General features: G+C 32.6%; 1 protein-coding gene across 4 annotated transcripts in view; it reads right to left on the bottom strand.

Annotated features, from left to right (window-relative positions):
* Positions 1–980: 980 nt before the first annotated feature.
* The window catches only part of LOC123673991 (calcium-transporting ATPase type 2C member 1), a 41,242-nt gene continuing 19,329 nt past the window's right edge, over positions 981–22,893 (bottom strand). For 3 of the 4 annotated variants that reach the window (XM_045608790.1, XM_045608789.1, XM_045608791.1), the window contains exons 2-13: positions 17,848–17,990; positions 13,132–13,377; positions 11,265–11,526; positions 10,966–11,203; positions 9,953–10,245; positions 9,316–9,838; positions 8,396–8,711; positions 8,199–8,340; positions 7,465–7,656; positions 7,170–7,407; positions 3,746–3,857; positions 981–1,306 (exon numbers count right to left, since the gene is read on the bottom strand). In XM_045608790.1, the coding sequence (XP_045464746.1) occupies positions 1,237–1,306; positions 3,746–3,857; positions 7,170–7,407; positions 7,465–7,656; positions 8,199–8,340; positions 8,396–8,711; positions 9,316–9,838; positions 9,953–10,245; positions 10,966–11,203; positions 11,265–11,526; positions 13,132–13,377; positions 17,848–17,990 (2,775 nt within the window). In that variant the 3' untranslated portion in view covers positions 981–1,236. Of the gene's footprint in view, positions 1,307–3,745; positions 3,858–7,169; positions 7,408–7,464; positions 7,657–8,198; positions 8,341–8,395; positions 8,712–9,315; positions 9,839–9,952; positions 10,246–10,965; positions 11,204–11,264; positions 11,527–13,131; positions 13,378–17,847; positions 17,991–21,466; positions 21,660–22,893 lie in introns of those variants that run through there. The other variant, XM_045608792.1, reaches the window with a different exon arrangement.

Raw genomic sequence — 22,893 nt, 5'->3', positions numbered from 1 at the left:
ACCATTCTAATCTAATGAGGTTGAGGTAAGGTTTCTTCGGACAGTTGGAAACTTTTTTCGACAAATTTCATGCATAAAAAGATTTAATCTGAAGATCATCTCTTGAAAACCGTTCGAGATAATTATACAATTTTTTTATATTGAATTCTCGAAAATTTTTCAAGTCTTCTGCAAATTCATGCATCACTCAACAGGAGGTCCGAAAGATACTGCCTGCATTTGTAGCACAGTATAGGAACTATAGTTCCTATCCTGTGTTTGTAGCGACTCTGTCTGCCCGATAGATGACGTTATGTGCGTGCCATACTCTAGTGCAGCCCCGGCGAGTTTATGAGATTCGCTACGTTCCAGCAGAGTCACCTCTACACGATGTTGTTTGATGGTGTCTTGGGCAGAGATCGCTGGATAGCCCAACTGATGAGTCCACCTAAACACCGTAATCTCTAGAAAGAGGGCGCACCACTATATTTGGCTCGAGAAAGCCTTCCAAATATTTTATTCAAAATGACCTTTAAAAAAATAAAAAAGTCATTAATTCAAATGGCATGCCCTGAATTTTTTTGCCTATCGGATACCTACCCTAGTGAGTAGTCTTCGTTTTTCGTTGACACATGTTGTGCCTAAAACGAATAGTTTTTAAAATGCTTCAAATTTCATGTTTTGTACGGAGTCTGACAGTATACTTTTCCATGCATAAGTTTCATCTTCTGGGAAAATATTGACATATCATGAAAATATCACATGGTGATATTCCATCTGAATGCCGACGCATTTATCGTTGAATAGATGAGCGTACCAATTGGACGAGTTGATCACCATAGTATAAAGAAATCTTTATACTATGGTATCACACCAGTCATCATAATATGGATTCGCCATAAAAATTTCACCACTAAACTTTTTTGTGTAATCTTTTTTTTTATCATCGGAGCGATAAAACCAAATTATATCAAGGATCCGGGTTCAATTAAAATATTTGATTCAAGAAGACTTGCCACTTTATTTAGAAATTGAATTATCAAACAGGTGGAGGTACATTGAAAATTCATAAACATTACTTCAGATAAGTTGTTATACCAACACAAACTTAAATTGTCATAGCACAAAGGTTTACAATATAGCATCAGCATACAATTTTGAATTTATTGTTGAAATTTGAAAGAGTGTATGCCACTGAAGTCCCATTGGCTTGGTGCATTTAGTATATTCATGTTTCTAAATCCAATCATTCTGTATTCAAATAGACTCTACTGAATGTTCTGAATAAGTTACTTTTTGAACTTGTAATCCTACTTCAGCCAGGACTCTGAAATACAATAAGACATAACTTAAATTATGTTAAAATACACGACATACCAAAAAGTTTCTAGAAAAAGGATAATACTCCCAAAATATATTGTTACATTTAATTATGATATAAAAGTAACATTTTAATTGTATAGTTATTAGTAACTATTGTTGATTGATTGGTTTGAATACACTAAATACACCTCAATTAATCTTCAGCTCTTTGAAAAACAAAAACAAGTCTATATCACAGAACTATTTCATAATCCTACAAAAGTTTTGAAGGTGAAAGTGCTTAATCTTATAATCTACTTTCAACAGCATATTTCTAATCTACTTCTTTCAAATTTGGGTGATAGGATACAATACTTTTGTTTAATATCTAATGTTTATATTCTTTCGTGAGATGAAATATTCGATTTACAATTTGCTTTCATTTTGAAAAAAATTATTCGATCTGCAATATGAATACTGAAATGAAATCAAATCTTGCAAAGTCTATGTCCATGTCATGCTAAAATTCATGCAAAATTATACCAGATGATTTTATTCTAAAATCAAAATTTTGTGTTCCTCAGACAGTTTTACTCATTTATTGAGTAAAATCTTCAATGGAGGCCAAATTGCATGATGCAATGATTCTTGCACATATTACACATTATTTATGAACAGTACACATACCGGGCCGGGCCGGCTCAATGAAAATTTTACAGAACATTTTTGAAAAAAAAATTAATCTGACCAAAATTTTCATAAAAAGACATCCAAATTGAAAAGAAACAACCTCTGCAAAATAAGTTATAAATTTTTTAGCTCAAACATATCAAGAGCTGAATAAAGTTAAGGTGTTAATCTTCATTGGAATAGGTGTAAAAACACATATTTTGGTTTCGTTCAAAATCTTTTCTCTAGAAAATTTTGATATTACACAACTTCTCATTGAATTAGTGTAACAGTATCAATTGCATTCGAATATCAATAAATGAAATCTTGACACAAAAAAATTGTTCTGTACCACATATTTCTCATTAAGCCAGCCAGTATTTAAAATTTGACATGATTCTCATGGATTATGCTTATATACAAATCTGAGAATTAATAGGTATTTGAATTTATTTTAATTTCACATAATATACATTCATAACTATTAAAGAGTAAAAGATTTTGCCTCAAAAACGAACATAGAAAACAAAAGGCTCAACATTTTCAAACTTGCTATGTTATATAAAAGTATCATTGCTGAACCAGTAGCTTCGATGATAAACAAAACCACAAGTCAATGTGTTTAATCCATTTAAAATATAATATGAAGTAAAAACATCACATATTTTTCATTTTGAAAATTTGTAAGCAACTTTAAAAAAAAAAGACCATTAAAGTCGAGGTAACAAAAAATAGAATCATTTTATGAAATTCTATGATTTCAACTGAATTATCGTAATGATATTCACCAACATTTGTCGATAACTTAGATACTTCAATTTCAATAGATTGATTTTAAATCAAAAGTCGAAAAACTCATAATAATTATATAAGTTCTTCAATATTCAATAAGAAAATTAATATTTCAAATTCAAAAGTTTAAATGCCTGTAATAAATATCACAATTATTGCAAATGTAAAATTATGCAATTTAAAATTCATCAATCGAATAAAAATATTTAATATACTCATATTAATTAATCATTCAAGATAATGTAATGGAAAATGAAAATTTTTATTATGATAGGTGTCTCCAATTCTTTCCGAAGCAAGTGAATTGTTCCTTTTTCATTTGCTTCTCAGTTACATCTGTAATATTTGAGGAATAATAGATGCAAGCTTTTGAATTCTTTATATCGAACACTATGAAATCGGGAAAAGATTAACACACTTATTTTTTAAGTAATCTTTCATAATGCCTATATAATTCACAATAACATCGATTCATCATAATATATGTATATATATGTCTGAAATAATAATTCATTAGAACAATAATGAAAAACATATTTATAATCTCAATCAGTTATTCCTATGAATCGAATACTATATTATATAACAATAAATAGATAATAACTTACTATTCACATTAGCTGCTTTGGGTTGATAAAATAAAGTCCTTTAAAATGTGCAAAAAATAAAAAAATCACTAAGCAATCTAGTTTGAGAAATGAAGCAGAACGCGAGATACCTAAAGAATACCATCAATGCAATACTCCAAAATTTCACACTATGTGTCACTTAATTTAAGACAGAATATCTACTCAATATTTCTCAATTATAAAATTTTGATTCCATGCCAATAAAACGTTTTCTCCATTCGATTTTCCAGGGCATTCAAATAATTTGGAACAAATCTTTGAATTTGTCAAAATGTTTGCACATTTTAAGGGGGCCAATAAAAAGGGGCAAAAGGGTAGAAAGCAGCTACTTGCAGCGATTTTTCGCCCCAGGCCCCCCCTTGTGTCATACATACTCTAAAGGAGATCTCTTGCAAAGTCTTCTCTGCTCTATGACTCGCTCAGCCAATTTCTTAATTTCTGAGAATATCCATACAGATGATGTTAAACATGTGAGGAATACCATATCTGCAAAAAAATATATTCTTAATTGTAACTTTCATCAAACTTAGATCTACTTTTTCTTTTAGGCATCTTCAGTATCCCATGTTTGTTGTTGTTGTTTGTTGTTCCATACATAAATTCCAAAATCTACTTTATAGCTCAATAAAATATGATATAATGGTTTCCCACAAAAACAATTAAAAAATTACTGACGTGAAGTTATAGTTTTATATAGTGTTAAATAAATACAGGGTGAGTCTTTGACTTGTACATATATTTTAACCGAAGGTTCTTGAGGTCAAAAGAAACACTTTTTTCATTTACCATTTTTTCCGATTCGGCCCTGTTAAAAAGATATAGCCATTTTAAATTTTCAAAATGAGCTAATTCACCCCTGAAAACCGGAACACTGAAGTTTTCTCAAGCATAAGATATACCTCTTGAACCTTGGAAATAAGCTACTAAATTAGAAAAACCATCATAAACTCACGTTTAACATTCCATTTGTTGAACAAAGTAGTGTTTATAATCAAATAAATGAGTTATTCCAATTTCGTTGACGCTAAAGATTAAATATTCTTCTCTTGATTTCTATTTCATTTTCGATAATTATAACGAATTGAGCTCGCTACCACGCATATTAGCTCTGACACTCATATCCATTCATTCATTATATTTCATTTATATGATATCGTTGTTTATTTTTCGTGCAAGAATTAACCTTAAAATCTCAAATAAATAATATTCATCTATGAAAGATCTAACACAGACTATAGTAATCTGTGGTTTTAAGTTTGAATTTCAAATTTCGAGTGATGCCAAATATAAACACAGCAGTTCGGTTCGAATAATCTATGTTCTAAGTTCTAACCTAAAATTTTCATTTACAGTTTACACTGTTATTGTTATAAGATATTTGTTATGAAATGAAGCATTTGATTTGTTCCAACTATCTCATAAAAATATTGAAATGCATCAATATTTTTGAAACCATCAGTATGAAAATATGGAAATATGTAAAATATTCTGGCTCTGTAATCAATGGAAAATGTTAGACTCCACTTGTAATCAAATTTGTTGTTAATGTGTACCTACATTATAGCCAACTTTACTACTTAATTCATCTTGATTTTGGCATTGAAAATAAATGAGAAGTATTCAATGTAAATATCCACAATAGAATATTTGGTTTCTTTCAACTCACCTAATTTGTTTTCACATTAAAACAATTATGGCCCTCTTGGAAGTATGTCAATCATAAGCTCTTAGGATGAATTTATGGAATAGCAAAAGAATAAAAGTATTCAATCTCAATCACATGAAAATTTGTCTAGTATGTACCTAGTCCTAGTGATATGTTTCGATGTGAGTTTGAATGAGCCGAAGAAGAATACAGTATTGTTCGATAGCAGCAGTCTTTAGTGGGATATTGATTGTTGTCATTATAATGGGACTATTTTGTGAAAACTTTTTTAAACATGGGTTTTATGAATAATCTGGACTTTTCAAAAAGAATGTTGATTTTAGTGAAGTATCTTCTTATTATCAGAGCTGTGCCAAAGCTCAGTGATTTTTAATCAAATCGAGGAGTTGAGGTGAGCTTATTCAAATAACTTCATTTTCAAACTAAGTTGGCTAGTACTTCAATTCTTAAATCTGAGACATGACTTCATAGTAAATATTCATTTCTGTGGTTTTTTTTCCACAATAGAACAGAGTTGCATTCAGCCAAAGTACCCAATTTTTTGAATTTCACAGATAATTTTTTTTTTTTTAAGATCAAGTTATTCGAAAACGGCGCTTTGTACGAGAAAATATGAAGAATACTTTTATTTTTCAAATTAGCCAAATATTCTTCAATGAACGTTCAAATTACTATTAAGAGTTGGTTTCTTCGAATTTCTGGTATTTTTATGGTATGTTATGTTCATAACAAAGAAACAGAAGAATGTGTATGGAATCTGGTGTTCGGAGAAGATGTATCACATCAAAAAAAAGCTATATTTCAAAAATCATTTCCTTCGATACAACCATTTACGAGATATAGCCGAAAATCACATTTTTTTAACGATTTTCAACAGCCTGTATCTTTTTAACCGGGCCGAATCGGAAAAAATGGTAAAGGAAAAAAGTGTTTCTTTTGACCTCAGGAATCTTGGGTTAAAATATATGTACAAGTCAAAGACTCACCCTGTATAATTGGTAGCATTGATAGCACCAGTAATTAATTCCATTATTACATTGTAAATAAAGAAATAAATAATTCTTTCTATCAAATTATTTAAAAATTTTTGATTTAAAACACAGGTTTAATTATTCCTAGTGAATTGAAACCAATTATAACTTTTCTCGTGTGAAAATTCGAAAATAACAGGCATTTGTGAGCAAAATAACAGCAAGCAAAAAAAAAGTTCCTCTGGAACAAGCGTGTTAAAGAATTTATACACAACCCTCAATTTTCCACTCTTAGGGTATGGTCCGTATATCGCCGAGAATTAAAGAGCGGTTACTAGTGGTTTTCAATGATTCAGGTAATCTGGTTCGTATTTACGGACCGCTTGACACTTGTCAATTTTTCATTGACAGAATTTTGGAGGTTATAAATGGTTGATCTCTTTTAATTTGTAAATAACTAATAGTTCTTAATGGCTCTGAAGGGCATTTGTTTCATGATTAAAAGAATGAAGTTTACCTACAACTGCTATGGAAAGTAGCGTATTCTTCATAGCTTACTCAATTTCAAAACTATGTATTGCTCATACTGTGGGAAATATTATTCCCCACGGCACTTTGCCCACACCTCGCTTGGTAGACCAATGAAATTGGGCTTTTGAGTCGTTTCTATGGAAACGCAATAAATTAGCACATAGTGTCAACGAAGGTCATTGTGATTTGAATCAAGTCCATTAGTTGAATTATTGAAATTTGTGCAGTTGTAGGAAAGTATAGTGTGCAACATGTGGAGAAAGTCCTTTTCTCGCTCGTGTGTTTGCGGCACTCGCGAGAAAAGTTGGACTTTCCCCACTTGTTGCACAATATACTATTTTCTGTGTTAGATGTCATGGAAAATATTCATAAACAATAAATTGAAAATTAAAATGACAACTGTCAACCGGAGCGGGCGTGGTTACCGAACCTAACCAAAATAAAAGTATGGTTGCTCTGGTGACAGATAACTCACCGAAGTTTAAGGAAATAGTCACCGGTCTTTGAGGAATTTGATTTATACAGCCACCAACTCACTAAACATAGTAACCATGGTGATATACGAACCATACCCTCATTGATACAACTTTTTCTTCTCTCCTTTCCCTGCTACTAACTAGATATTCTTACCTAAAAGTGTCAGTGCCTCCGTCTGGAAAATTTTCTGTAACGGTGGAAAATAGACCACCAAAAGCTGTCCAATAACAGATAATGTGACAGCAACTAAAAACATCTTGTTCGAAAAAAGTCCAATTTGAAAGACACTTTTCGTTTGAGATCTACAAGACAGAGCATTCCACATATCAAAAAAGACAAAACAAGTGAATGTCATTGTGGTATCTCTGGCGGTTATTCCCTGAGAACTCATCTGAAACAGAAAGTAAAACTGAATGCTTGAAATCTTCAGACTACACTGACTACCTACCTCTCTTTTGAACACCCATAAAGTTCCACCAATAATGAAAAGAGCTGATAATAAAACATTGATAATAAGCTTCTTTGTAATCATTGGCTCCTTGGTATCCCTCGGTTTCTGCTTAACAACATCTTTTTCTACCGGTTCAACCCCTAAACTTTGTGCTGGAGGACCATCCATAATAATATTTATCCACAATATCTTGAATAGAATTGAGTTAGTACTTTCATTTATCTTTGAATAAATGCTTAACACTGGGTGACATTAGACATCCAACGCCAAGAAGAAATATAAATTTTGGCGTATAAATGCAAACTATAGTCAAGATGTAGACATTCTATCATTGGGTATTCATCACAAAATATATTTGATTTCTTAGATTTATGTCAGTAAGTTGGTTTAAGGGAACTGATTATTAATAGAGTTGAATATAAATATGTTCAAAAATAATCTTTAATCTTGATATTGTTTATGAGAAACAGTAATAATTAATATTTTTCCATGGTCACTACCCTAAGTTCCACAGATCATATGAAAATGATGGGAATCCACTGCCAGAGTGTACTCAGCAAAATATTGTATATATTTTTTCCTTGATTAGGTGTTAACAGAATTTCTTGCAAATGTTATAATTTCATTCGCAATGCAATGCAAGATCATCCCCAAAAATCAACTCAAGCAATAATTCCTTCTAGGTGTTACACTTCTAATGTCACTAAGTTGTAATAAATCTACAAACTTACTTGCATAGCATTAAGAGGATTAGGAATACCCATCATAGTAGCAAGGGCAATCAGTGATAGAGCTGCTATTGATGTAGAAAGCTGAAATCTCACGAAATTTCTTATATTATAGAATATACTTTTGCCTTCCTCTATAGCAGCACTGAAAAATATCAAAGATTGAAAAAAAAGTTCGAATTCTTAAACTGTCAACTTACATGATAGTGTAAAAATCATCATCTACCAAGATCATATCTGCAGCTTCCTTGCAAACATCAGTGCCGTTTTTTCCCATAGCAATGCCGATATCTGCTTTCTTGAGGGCCACTCCATCGTTAACCCCGTCACCTGTCATTCCAACAATATGACCGGTTCTTTGTAAACTTTTCACAATGGATAACTTATTTTTAGGTGATACTCTATAGAATACTGTTGCTCTAGGAACGATAGCGTCCATTTCAGTCTCCGATAATAAATCTAATTGTTCCCCTGATAAAACTTGTGAAGGTAATGTGTCCAGACCAATGGATTGTGCTAAAAGAAATCAATTTCATATAGTTATTTTGCTTTCCTCTTAGTTTTATATTATCAAGACTATTATTTATTTGTATCCTATTTCAGTTATCATGAGCAAATGGAAATAAATGGATTGATAGAGAAATAAGAAAGCTCGATTATTTGATTTTGTATATACAGGGTGTCTCATTTAAAAGTGTCCACCCTCAATAACTCAACAACGAATCAGAATTTGTGAAAACACGCAGACAAGTTGATTTTTGATGATAGGGGGACATGATCGGGGATACAAAGCTTTTCTCTACTAGCAACCCCCTGGAGAAGGTTGCAACTCCATCAGGACTATGAATAGTGAAAGTGGGTAGTTTTGTAGCACTCACCCTTGAGTATATTGAGTATATTAACTCAATTATTGATTGTTAGTATTGAGAATTATTGAAGAGTAGGAAGTAAATTAAAAGCAAATATTTGTACTTGAAGATCATGTAACACTTTACTTAATGAATTTATAATAAACTAATAACATATCTTCTGGATACAAAGATTTCAATAGATTTCAACAGAGCTCTAAGAATTCGAATTACTTTGTGTTCAGTAGAGAAATCAATTGATTTCAACTTACCGACTGCAACTGCTGTATCAACTGCATCTCCAGTTACCATCTTAACTTGAACCTCAGACTGGCTGAGTATTGTAATTGCTTCCCTAACCAGGGGTCTAGGTGGATCACAGATTCCAACTAAGCCTAGATAAACCATGTCTTGAAAACTATCTCCCTTAGCCATCGCCAAAACTCTCAAGCCCTTCTTTCCTATTTCCACAGCCTCTCCCATAAATTCTTGTTCTTTTTTTGGTGTCAAAGTTTCGTACCGTCCATTAATACTATAACGATTACATTTAGCTAAAACTTTTTCGATTGCACCCTTTGCAAAACAAACTTCTTTCTTATCGCTATCATATTTCGAAATACACTGTACTGCCATTATTTTCTGTTCTGAGCTGAAGGGGAACTCTTGAAGCCTAATGTAAGTTTCACCAATGTTGTACATCCCATGTTTCATTGCAGCAGACAAAAGAGCTCCCTCTGTTGGTGTTCCTAGCAATGACTCGTTTTGAATGATGGCATTGTTACAAACTGCTCCTACCTGCAATTTCAGCAGATATTTGAAACAGAAACAAAGAGTTTTTTATAAATACAAAATTTGTAATAATTTTTTCCCTCTTTCTCATCTGAAAATAAAATTTGATGTCGCGCTCACCTCCAAAAGTTGATGTACACTTTCTCTTGCTCTATCAGGATAATCACATTTATGTAATAAAACTTGTCCATGATCATTGTAACCAGCTCCAGTAAGTTCAGCTATATAACCATCGGATGTCACAAGAACAGTAACTGTCATTTCATTTCGAGTTATTGTTCCAGTTTTGTCAGAGCAGATCACATTAACACAACCTAAAGTTTCGACTGTTGGTAATTTTTTGACAATCGCATTTCTTTTTGCCATTCTCATTACGCCCAGAGCCAAAGTTACTGTCACCACAATTGGTAAACCTGCAATAATAGAAGTAAAATTTTACCTTCCCCATAGAAATATAGTTGCCAACTGTCGACCAATAAAATATAACACATTTCAATGCAAATGATAATCAAATGATCAGCTGGGCGGCTCTTTATCTGATGAACCTCCACCATAGACTTGAGGAAGATTGGTGAACTGATGTGAATTATTCAAACAAAAAATATTGGATTTGAAACATTAATAGCTCTTTTTTAACCAATATTCAACTATTTAATCACAATCAACACGGAAAAATAATATCAGAATCCGAAAGTCCCAAATTCTTTCGAAAGCCAGGCTTTGTTTTTCAAAAACTGTTCATCATTTTGATTCAGCTTGATGTTTGATTTGATACCGATAGCAAAAAGTGCAAAAACTAAAGTTCTGTGCAGAATTAAGCATATAACAAATGGATCCATTCTCATAGATTATTTCAAAACATTAAAAAATATAAAAGATCTGGCTTTGCGTGAATCCGAAAACCTAAGACCTGAATCATTCAGTAAGAACATTAATCTATACTGACAATGTCACTTATGCCGTAATTTAGAAACTAAAAATTTTGTAATTTTGTCTCATAACTGTACCCCTCCTTAATTCGAAAATGTCTCAATGGATAAATGTTATCAGTATTCAACTGATCTTTAATTTGTTTTTCCATAATTCTTTGTGAAATTTTGGATCTATATTATCCATCATAAAATCAATGTTACCTTCTGGAATTGCAGCAACAGCCAAACTGACCCCAATGGTGAACATTTCCATAAGTTGTTTTCCTTGCATCCAACCAATGAACATAATAAGTCCAATTATAGCAAATGAATACATTGATAGTTGAGTTCCTAAATTATCCATGGACTTTTGAAGAGGTGTTTTGGGCGCTTCTTCCTCCAACATCATTTTGAATACAGATCCAAATTCACTATTTGATCCAGTACTAACAACGATTCCCTGTAAAGGATCAAACTTTAGTTACTCAAAAAAGAAGGGGCATAAAAAATGTTTTTACTACCTTGCCATGTCCACATCTCACAAGGGTGCCCATGAATGCAATGTTGGTATTAGAGGAATGTGCACCGTTGGGCCTCAATACTGGTCCTGTGTTCTTTCGAGCTGGTTCAGTTTCTCCAGTGAAACTACTTTCATCTATATTCAGATCTGTTGCTTCACAAAGCCTAACATCTGCTGGTACCCTATCTCCAACATTTAGAATGACTACATCTCCAGGTACCAATTCTCTAGCTAAGAATGAATCAGGTGTGCCTTCTCTCAAACTGAAAATACACCCTTCATTAATTGATTCTATCAAAACATTTCGATTCAATCATCAATTAATATTGTAAAAAAAAACTTGAGCTTTGCATCATTTAACTTTGTGGTACTCATTTAGCATCCTCTATTTTTTTTTTTTTTCCTTTATATGTGCTTGGCTACTAAGGCCATCTACACAGCGAACATTTCATATTTTACTATATCAAACTCATAAACCTCCACCAGACATACACAACATCCATGACCTAGCCAGGATTCGAACCCGGTACCTTCGGCACCACAGCCAACTTCTCAGTCCACTGTACTACCGAGGTAGTCATCCTCTATTTTAAAGCTTCGTAAGAGCACTGAATAATATTATGTAGTTTTATATTAACGTTTCAGGGATGAAGGCGAAGGAAAAAAAAATTTTTTTGTTGCAAAGAATCGTCCAACTATTCCTTGTTCAACAATGATGTGTCTGAAATGGTAATAGGGTACAGTAACAAATCCTACAAAAAACAACCGGTTCTACAATTCACACAAGCTCTAATGCCCGCCACTCACGAAGCGTTTTTTCGAGCGTTTGGTAGCAAGCGTCGAAGAGATTCCAGTCGGACAGTCAAGTTCATACTCTGATTTACAGTCGTACGGCCGTGTCCCGAGCTGTCTGACTGGAATCTCTTCGACGCTTGCTACCAAACGCTCGAAAAAACGCTTCGTGAGTGGCGGGCATAAAGGCTAACAGAGCCAAGATAGAAAAAATCAAAACATAAACATCACTATATAGTTTTTTTATACTTCAGACACTTAACATTGTTCACCGCAGGCTTGGTTAGAAAAATATTGACTTCAGTAGATTTTCAAATGATCCAATGATTTTTCAGAGGAGTATATGTATATGTGATTTGTTCAAATATCAGCCAAACATTGTGGTACATGTACACATATACTTTCCATGTTTGCTTAGCAGTAACTCTAATACTAATCAAATATTTCACATGAACTTATTCAATTAAACAAAAGTATTATCATAAATTCCTAATATTGTCACATAACTGTTTTTTGGCACCTAATTATCAATCGTATGAATCATATTGGAAATAATAATTTTATGAATACCGGAAGGCAATTGAATTGCGGTAATTTGAAAGTTTTTATGACCATGTAAATATTAATGTAATTTTTACCATGTATCTCCAGTGTATCATTCATATTGAAATTTATGCAGATGTTCAAATGTCCAAAAAATTCAAGTATATAATGAAAAAACAAATAAGAACACCTAAAGAATGTGAATATTAAATAGAGAGTATCCGTTATTGTTAACAGAAGGTTGTGTATCTTATGTTAAATCATTGTAAAAAAATTGGATATCCTTTATACAGTGGATATATGACACTATACAACTAGGAAAAAAAACTCTTCCATATGGGAATATCACTAAAAATACAAGTATTTATGCATCAGAAAATTTATCTTAATGTATTTTGAAGATGTGTAGCAAACTTTATCACCCTGTATTTCAAAATGGGACTGAGAATTTCCTACTTAGGCATGTATTCAACTACTTGAATAAAAAATAGAATATATGAAAGGCAAATTACTTTCATCAAATGCATACTCACCAATGACATGAAGGAGGAACTAATTTTGTAAGTTCTTGTAGTGATTTCTCCGATCTATATTCTTGAACGAAAGCTACTGTGACGACAATGACTATAGCTACTGTGATACTTATTGCATCGTCGAATTGTTTCATGAAAACTGACACTAATGCTGATGCTAATAATAATAATATCAGTGGGTTCTGGAATTGTTCTAAGTACTTTTTCCATGGTGGTTCCTCGTCTTTGACTGTGAATTCGTTGTACCTGAAAAAATCTTTTATAGAAATAGCTACCAACAGAAACTACTGTTTAAAAAACATATGGGTTATTTCATATCATTCCAGAAATTTGAATAAATATTAAACCTGAATATCATATCTCGAAATTAATTATTATTTAAAACATTTCATTTTTGAAAATCCATGATAATACTCCTTCTTCGGCAAGGATAATAAAAAAAAAATTATATATCCAGATTAGTCTTATCTACCATATATTTCAATTAATAGCTGTGTTATGATATTTAGATCTATACAGAGTGGCCACAATGGGATTGTATTGGTAACTTTTAAACCATAAGAGTTGGAAGGTCGCTCAAATGGAGAAAAAGTTGCATGCATAGAAGCATTATCAAGCAGTTCAAACAAATCGAGATTATCAGGGCCGGTTATTGAGATATCATAAGAAAAGTAAATTCTGTCATTTTGATTTTTCTTTTTTTTCCACTTTATTTCAAATATTATCAAAAAATGTTACAGGAATTTTTTATTCGACAGTAAATTGTTCTCAATTTGACGTAATCAGATTTCGTATCCAACGTTTCGTGCTCTCTGGGCCACCCTCAACCTCATTTTTTTCAATACGGACCTGTATATTTTATGACACTTTTCGAAATAACTTTTAACGCTGAATTCAACGATATATCATACAATGTCATTCAAAGTTGATTTTCAGGTGATTTTGACCCTTATCCAAATTTCTTTGGGTCGGATCTGTATTACATTTAGGTACCTTTAGTTTAATTAACAACATGCAATACATTTCGATGATAAAATCAACTTACTCATCTTGAACTAAATGGAACATATCAGAATCAAATCAAGAAACAAGTAATAATTATTTACATATTTCAATTCATAATAATTGAATGAATTATCATTTAATGAAAGAAAAATCGAATGATTATTCGAAAGTAAATGAAAATGAATGAAGTAAGTGTTCGAAATGTTGATTTTCTCATCGAAATGTATTGCATGTTGTTAATTAAACTAAAAGTACCTAAATGTAATACAGATCCGACCCAAAGAAATTTGGATAAGGGTCAAAATCACCTGAAAATCAACTTTGAATGACATTGTATGATATATCGTTGAATTCAGCGTTAAAAGTTATTTCGAAAAGTGTCATAAAATATACAGGTCCGTATTGAAAAAAATGAGGTTGAGGGTGGCCCAGAGAGCACGAAACGTTGGATACGAAATCTGATTACGTCAAATTGAGAACAATTTACTGTCGAATAAAAAATTCCTGTAACATTTTTTGATAATATTTGAAATGAAGTGGAAAAAAAAGAAAAATCAAAATGACAGAATTTACTTTTCTTATGATATCTCAATAACCGGCCCTGATAATCTCGATTTGTTTGAACTGCTTGATAATGCTTCTATGCATGCAACTTTTTCTCCATTTGACCGACCTTCTAACTCTTATGGTTTAAAAGTTACCAATACAATCCCATTGAAAAAGTGGCCACCCTGTATACGGGACCCTCACCCCGGCAAGTAAGCCAGAAAATGTAGTGTAATCAAAAGTTCAATTTTATCACGCAATTTGTGTTTTTAGGGAGTTCAACTTAGCTATGAAATTCATCCTCCCTCTCCTATTCTTTCATTGACATGGGGCTAGAGTGATATATCATTTCAAAGGTTTTTTGTCCCTCTATTAAACCTGTATAAACTGAAAATTCGTTGTCTTTTCTCTCATTCAGAAAATCAACAACAAACAATTTCAATGAGAAAATAATTTGACAGCGAATTTTCAGTTTTTTCTGATAATCTAGAATCAAGATTGCTATCAGATGATTTTCCTTGAATATAGTTTCAAAGTTTAAATTTAATGCAACAATCATTACTACAGCGAATTCTAACCGCTATATTATGAAATGAATAACCAAACTAAGTCATCTATGATTTGAAGTCAGATAAGTTTATCTTGTAGCAATTATTATAGGGAACTTCTGTGAAATCATTTGTTTGACGAATGCAGATAGAAATTCATCGAAACAAATAATGCAAGCATGCGATAATATTATTCAATTATCATGGAGATTAGAAACATTTTCATCTGTTTAAACAAATTAATATTTGTAGAAACAAAGGAAATAGATTACTCATGAAAATTTTAAATTCATCATTATTCAGTTGAGATATACCATGGAGAGTAATGATTATTATCTTTGGAAGTATAAAAAAAAATATAGCTCCTTGGAAATTTTGTCAGAATATGTGGAATACAAAAATTAAATAAATAAATTCGTATGTCAGATGCCATACTACTTTTACTACTAGCATTCGCATTGAATTTGGTACGAAAATATACACACCAGAAAAATTAAGGGAACGGACAAAATCTTAACGAAGTTTGTTGTTCTTTTTTTTTAACCCTTCGACCGATTTTAGCAATTCTTTTTTTGAATTGTAGCTTGAAGCTTCGGAAGCGTTTATTCAGAACACCCTGTGGAAGAGAATCCTTGAATTTTGAGAGAAATTACAGCACTTTGAATAGTTTCAGTACACTGAAAAAAATGTTTTCGTCGTGTTAAAGAAAGACAATCATCAACTTGATTCCATTGATACAATATACTTTTTCATTTTTTATCGATACAATGAAATCCATTGCTCAACATATACTCCTCTTCATTGATATTATGAATCCCTGTTCATCAATATCACATTTTAATAATGAAAATAATGAAGATTTCATTGGTTATTGGTTTAATGGAAGTTGTTCCTTGTTACAATGAAAACAATTCATCAATATGATGAATGATTTTTCATTGTATTGATGTCTCTGGAAATCAGTTAAAAAATGATGACTGAATTCATCAATACAATTGACTTGGAAATTATGTACAATTTTGATTCAGTGTATCGAAATAAATTAACTCTAAGAGCTTCAAAACATTAATTACTCGTTCAACAACGTTACCATATAAAGTGCTGTAATTTCTATTGGAATTGAGACACTTATTTTTCACTTTTTTGTTCGCTCCTATATAACACAAAACGAAAATCAAATTCCTATATCTCAAGACTGAATATGAAATATTTAGTGTTCAAAGTGGACTCAGTATTATTTAATTGATTCAGTCCTTACTTGGTGGAAATTCATATTGATTTGGTAAAAAATAAATATAAACACTTACTACACACTTTGCAATGTAACCTTGATGAAGCCGCTCAGAAGGCGAAACAATTGTCGGAAATAATTGAAATCTGTGGAAAGTAGTAAGTGTTTATATTTATTTTTAACGGACTCAGTATTAAGCTACTGAACTGTCTTCTTCAGTCAAATCATTGAAGAGGATGCTTCCTCCTTCTTGAGTGAAGACTTTGCCATTTTTCTTGCTTGTTCAATAGGTAATCATCATAAAATCATATTCCAAACTAATAAGATATGAGTATTCGAAATTTCTCCTCAGATAAGGAAATTTTGCCCCCAAATCATTTGGAAATATTCAGATGTACCGGGTTTTTCACCATAATTTGACCCCCCCCCCCTTTAACTTTGTTACGAAAAGAGGTACAAAAAAATGTTTTCTACAAAAGTTTCACGAAATCGACTAGTGTTTTCAAAAATGATTTCACAAAACAAAAAATATACAGAGTGGGCAACATATTGATTGCAACTTCATTTTTTCAAATGGAACACCCTGTATATTTTTCTATATTTGACTAGCTCTTTTTCCCCTGATTTCGAATATATAACTTATGTTTGGTCTATTTCTCTTATTCTGAGAACCACAGAGTTTCAAATTTTAAGAACCACCTGGTAAGCTAAGTAGTCAGTTTTCAAGTGGAAGGCTGTGATAATTCAAAATGCTCTTTTTTGAGACATCTCGTTGGCAACGATATACGTTTCATACACAGAAAGCGGAAAAATTTGAAATATTTTCACTTTATGTGAAGAACAATAAAAATAAGAAAGCTAGCTACAAGGGGAGAATATATGGAGTTGCATCCAAATCATCCAATTCCAATTTAGAGTGAAAAACGTTTATCATATCGTTGCCAACAATATAACTAAAAAAAAAGCATTTTGAGTTATCGCAGCCTACCGCTTGAAAACTGATTACTAAGCATGCCAGGTGGTTCTTGAAAATTTGAAACTCTGTGGTACTCAGAATAAGAGAGATAGACCAAACATATGTTATATATTCGAAATCCGGGGAAAAAGAGCTAGTCAAATATAGAAAAATATAGAGGGTGTTCCATTTAAAAAAATTAAATTGCTATCAATATGTTGCCCACCCTGTATATTTTTCGTTTTGTGAAATCATTTTCGAAAACACTAGTCGATTTTGTGAAACTTTTGTAGAAAACATTTTTTTGTACCTCTTTTAGTAACAAAGTTAAAGGGGGGGTCAAATTATGGTGAAAAACCCGGTACGTATTTCAAAAGAGATTCCGGTACAAGAATAAAAACAACTTCTAAGAATTCTTCTTTCAAACATACCCCGAAAATTGTCTTCTTCTGTTTGCCTCTTGCCAATTAAGACCTTTGTGTATATCGACGCTGAGCCTATCCCCTACTTCTTCTAATGTTAAACTACTAGCTTCACTGGCTGTCATCCACATGATGGATCCCGCATTGTTGTCCTGAAAAAAACATTGCTGTTAGTTTGCTGTCGTAGGTTAAGTTATAAGAAAATATTACTACTTATACTATTTAGCAATACCAAAACACAAATTGACTAGTTATAAGAAATCACCCAGGTACATGGGTATTAAACTGTATAAAGCATTACCTGTTGAAATCAAACAGGTAAGGAATAATCGTTTGTTAAATAGATCAGTGGAAGAGTATTTGTTGAAGGAAAGCTTTTACACTCTCAAAGAGTATTTTGGGGATTCTTTTTAATTTATTTTCTTATTTGCTTTTTTTGTAATTTTTTTCTGGTGACAGGTCCTATTCCGAATGTATTTCGATGTAAATATGTGGTTTGAAGGATAAATATACATTATTATTATTATTCATTCATACGCGAATTGCGCCCTCAATACATTATATCATTATATCATTTTATTATAATATTGGATATCGAGTCATACAGTAATCTATATTAATATCGTATGACTATAAAAGTATCTATATCTTGAATATCAAGTTTCTAATTCAATATCGAAAACAGCAACAAACAAAATTATCAAAATATTGAGAAAACATAACAAATTGAATTAATCTCAACTTATAACTACCACTAGTCTTGTATATTCGAAGATATAATAAATTTGGAAACATTTCTTAGCAATTTGAATTATTTTGTTTCGCAGTAAAACACATAATCTTTTACAATGAACAAAACTGCCAACACTGGATAAATATTTGAGAGCAATGTATTTTAGACTCATTGTCTCGTTAGAATCTCAATGAATCAGATTTCAGAAGCATCAGGTGTCGATGCAAATAATGTATAAAATTAATAAACAGTTAATCAGTTTGTTCTCTGAAAATTATATCTATTAGTATGATGTGGTGTGAAATTTGGAAGCAACATTTTGAAATCCTTTTGATTTATATTCTTGATCTTAGTAATTTCCTCCATTTTTTGAAGTTCGAAAATAGTCCAGGTAAATCAATAAATATTTAAAGATTACCGAACAGACCAAAACAAAATTCACTTTAAGGTTAGGTTAGGTTAATCCAAGTATTTACTGTTCTCGCAGAAATCGACCAGAAAGTAGGCATGCAAATTGAAATGGCTTGGTAACTGTCAAGAACTTGTTGGAGGCTTGCTTTAAGATTTAAGAATGATCCTGTTGTGAAATCAGAGTGATGTTCAGAGCTTAGCCATATCCCCATAGCTAGGTATTTTATTATTATAGATTCTTTAAATTGTGATATTCCCTATGATTCGAGGAAATAGAAAACAACTATTTCAAATTTGTTGTTTCGCCAACCAAATATTCCTAAAAGTTCTGAGAATAACTTTGAAAAGGCAGAATGAAGGTGTGATTTTTTTTTATGTAATAATATTAAGCATTCATTATTGTGAAAATATTAGCGATTATTATGAAGCAAAATTGAAAGTGAAAATAATACATCCATTCTATTTATTCAAAGCTATTCTGTTGAAGGATAAGAAACACAAAAGCATAACTAATCGATATGACCATTATGTATATATATATTTGTATAGCTTTTCAACAAAATTTGTCGACTTTTATTAAAGGTGAAAAATGCTTTAGGCACATATCAATGATCAATAACTAACTCATACGTGTTGAATGCATCATATTTGATTCGAACGAAACCTTCAATATTTCACATGTCAATAACCATTCATCAAAACATTTCAAAAATAAACATTTTGATCACAAACTATCCAGTCTAGGATAGTTTCTTATCGATTTAATGTTTCTGTTGTAATGCTATTATTGATTGCCCATTTATAACTCAAAATTGATGACACAATAAGCGAAGGAAAATAACGATTTCATAATAATCACGATTTATTTCCTCTAAAACTCCATAATCGAACACAAAATTACAACATATTTTACACGAAGATTTATAACTTCCTCTTATCTGACATCTGAGCACATTCAAGAAGCAGTCAAAATGGAGAAACTGACATCTCTCCAAAACTTCTCGACTAGAATTAATAATATTTTGACGTAAAAGAAAAAATCGAGAAAAAAATTGATCCGATGAATTCAGAAGCGTTTTAGCTCCCATTCATTGATGCGCTTATTGCCGTTGTTGTCGATCATTTTATCTAGATGAGGATTTTTGATGAAAAAATCCTTCTTGAACTACTTTCTAATTTGCTTATTTGATGAAAATTTCAGAAATATGGCATAACTTTGGTATAAACTCAATTTCCATTTGAAAAAAGATAATTTTGAGTAATAGCTTTAAGTCCTGCTTAAAAGACGAGCACGCCACTGAATTCTGGGATAGTAGGGACAAAACACACCACTGGGTTAGAAAATATTGGCATCAGAGAGAAAACATGGACGTTGGAGAAGAGAATGTCATTAAAGACGATTTGGTTGAAAGAGAAAAAAAATCATACTTCCTCCGTTACATATGAAGTTGGTCTTAATGAAGCAATTTGTAAAGGCTCTAGATAAGAATGGGTCATGTTTTGCATATATAGGGGTAAAAATGCATCAGTTGAGCACAGAAAAACTCAAAGCAGAGATATTTGACGGCCCAAAAATAAGAAAATTAATTAAGGATCCTGCTTTTATAAATTCAATGAATTACGTTGAACGAGAGGCTTGGACATCATTTGCTGCAGTTGTAGAAAATTTTCTAGGCTAACATAAAGCTCGAAACTATGTTGAAAAGGTTAACAAGATACTTAATAGTTTCAAATCCTTAGGGTGCAATATCAGTATTAAAAAACACTATTTACACAGCCACTTAGACCGTTTTCCAGAAAATTTAGGAGACATGAGTGAAAGATTTCACCAAGATATTAAAGTTATGAAGGACCGCTACCAAAGAAGATGAGACATGCACATGATGGCAGATTACTGCTGAAGTTTAAAAGAGACTATTTGAAAAAACATTCAAGAATGTCGCGGAAAAAAAGCTTTCGGAGTGTTGAGTGACTATTTGATTTCTTCAATGTTTTTTTTTTGTTTGTATGTGCAACATAATATTGTATTTTGTATAACTAAAATAAAAATTTCGTATCTACTTTTGTTTACTACACTAGTACACTTACAGATTTGAATTGAAATAATTTAACTTATAAAATTGTGTATCTTGAAAATTTGAGCTCAGGACATCAAATTGATATAGAATCAGCTCAAAAAACCTCGACACCAAAACAGCTGTTCCTCTGTGTTATAATTATAAAAAAATAAGACAGTGTTGTATGTATAAAATACTTAATGCAGGAACCTATCCACAAAGCAATACAGAACAGGCATATCTGTCGGTTTCGCAGAAACCCAATCATGAGAATGCTATCAAGGCGATTACGAAAAGGTTTAAAAAAAATGCGGGCAAAAAGTATGAGTCACCGATTCGTTCAATAAGCGACGTCTCTATGACGGAAAAGGGTCCTAATTTCAATCAACGTCAAAATTAATTATTACAATTTCCTGAACCATCTTACACAAACATCTGGGGGTTTAACCGCTGCCTGTTCATCCTTCGGAGGTTTTTCCATTGCGCCAACCTGGTCACAGGACCAACTTCCGGATCGGTGTGGAAATGGACCGAATACAGCTCTGAAGATCCGATACTTCAACACCACATCATACCAAACGAACCGATAACGAACTGAACCGACCTTGCTGGGAAACTATTATCCAAATTATTATGCACAGGTAGTATTCGTAATACGCGCAGTATTTCATTTATTATGACAATATTACCGATGATTACCGGCTACCTCAAATAATAGAAATGCCCGTCGCTAAATAATAATCGTCGACTTCCTAGTCACAATCATTCTTCCATTCGTTCTTCGCGCTATGTCATCGATGCCGAGCAATATTCGATAATGTGACGATAGTCAGGCGATTCGTTACGTTTCGGCATTTGGTAGTCATCGTGGAGCTATTCAACTAAATCTAGTATACAGTATGGAGCCGAATGTGCAAACCTTTTTGGAAACGGGTGTTCGCGAGGGAAGTTTGGAGAAGATACCATTTCAATGCTTGGGAGTCACAATAAGGTTTGACGGAGTATGCGAAAAAGAGCGATATTGTTAGGCTCAGATGGGGCAATTAGGAGATATTCTGGGGTTGACTCCTCAGAGTATTATTATTATTAATGAAAATAATAGTTGGGGCAAAGCCTATAAACTCAATACAAAATGATTAACAAGAATTATCGAATAATTATTATTATTATTATTATTATTTGAACTGGGGTCGTTTTGCTTCGGTAAACCTTCCGGGAACTGCGACCATGCAGATCTTTTGTTCACTACCCTACTCATTCATAGAAACCCAGGGAGGTCGTCAACAACTTTAATAAAATTGACAACCTCCCTAGGGGCCTTGGCCATTACCTCTCTGGTATCCAGGACCGGCTTGCCCATGTGGATGGTTCTTAGGCCAGCCAGCTCTGGGCACTTGCATATGAAGTGTTTAGCCGTTTCCACTTCCAATCCACAGAGCCTCCAAATCTCGTCTGCTGACTTACCCATACGGTACAAATGATGTTTGTACCGACAGTGCCCCGTCAGCAGACCCACCATCATCCGAAGCTCTGCTCGCGACAGCTTCAGGAGCTTTCTGGTGTAAGTAGGTGAAATCTTCACGAATTTCTTTGCCTGAGCAAGTCTAGGAGTGTTAGTCCAGTGGATTTTCCTACTGTTCAACTTCCATAGCTGGACCGCAGCTTTGTATTGGTCTCTTCCCATCCCACAGAAAGGCTCAGGTCCAGCAGGTCTTAACCTTGAGCACTTTTTGCAAGCTCATCCGCTCTCTCATTTCCTTCAACCCTACAGTGCCCTGGTACCCATAGTAGAGTCACCTTATTTCCTCTGGCCAGTTGCTTTATGGTTTTACGGCACTCCCAAGTCAGCAGAGA

Source organism: Harmonia axyridis, chromosome 2 (genome assembly GCF_914767665.1).
Source record: "Harmonia axyridis chromosome 2, icHarAxyr1.1, whole genome shotgun sequence".
Classification (NCBI taxonomy): domain Eukaryota; kingdom Metazoa; phylum Arthropoda; class Insecta; order Coleoptera; family Coccinellidae; genus Harmonia; species Harmonia axyridis.
This window is presented reverse-complemented; position numbering and strand designations above follow the sequence as displayed.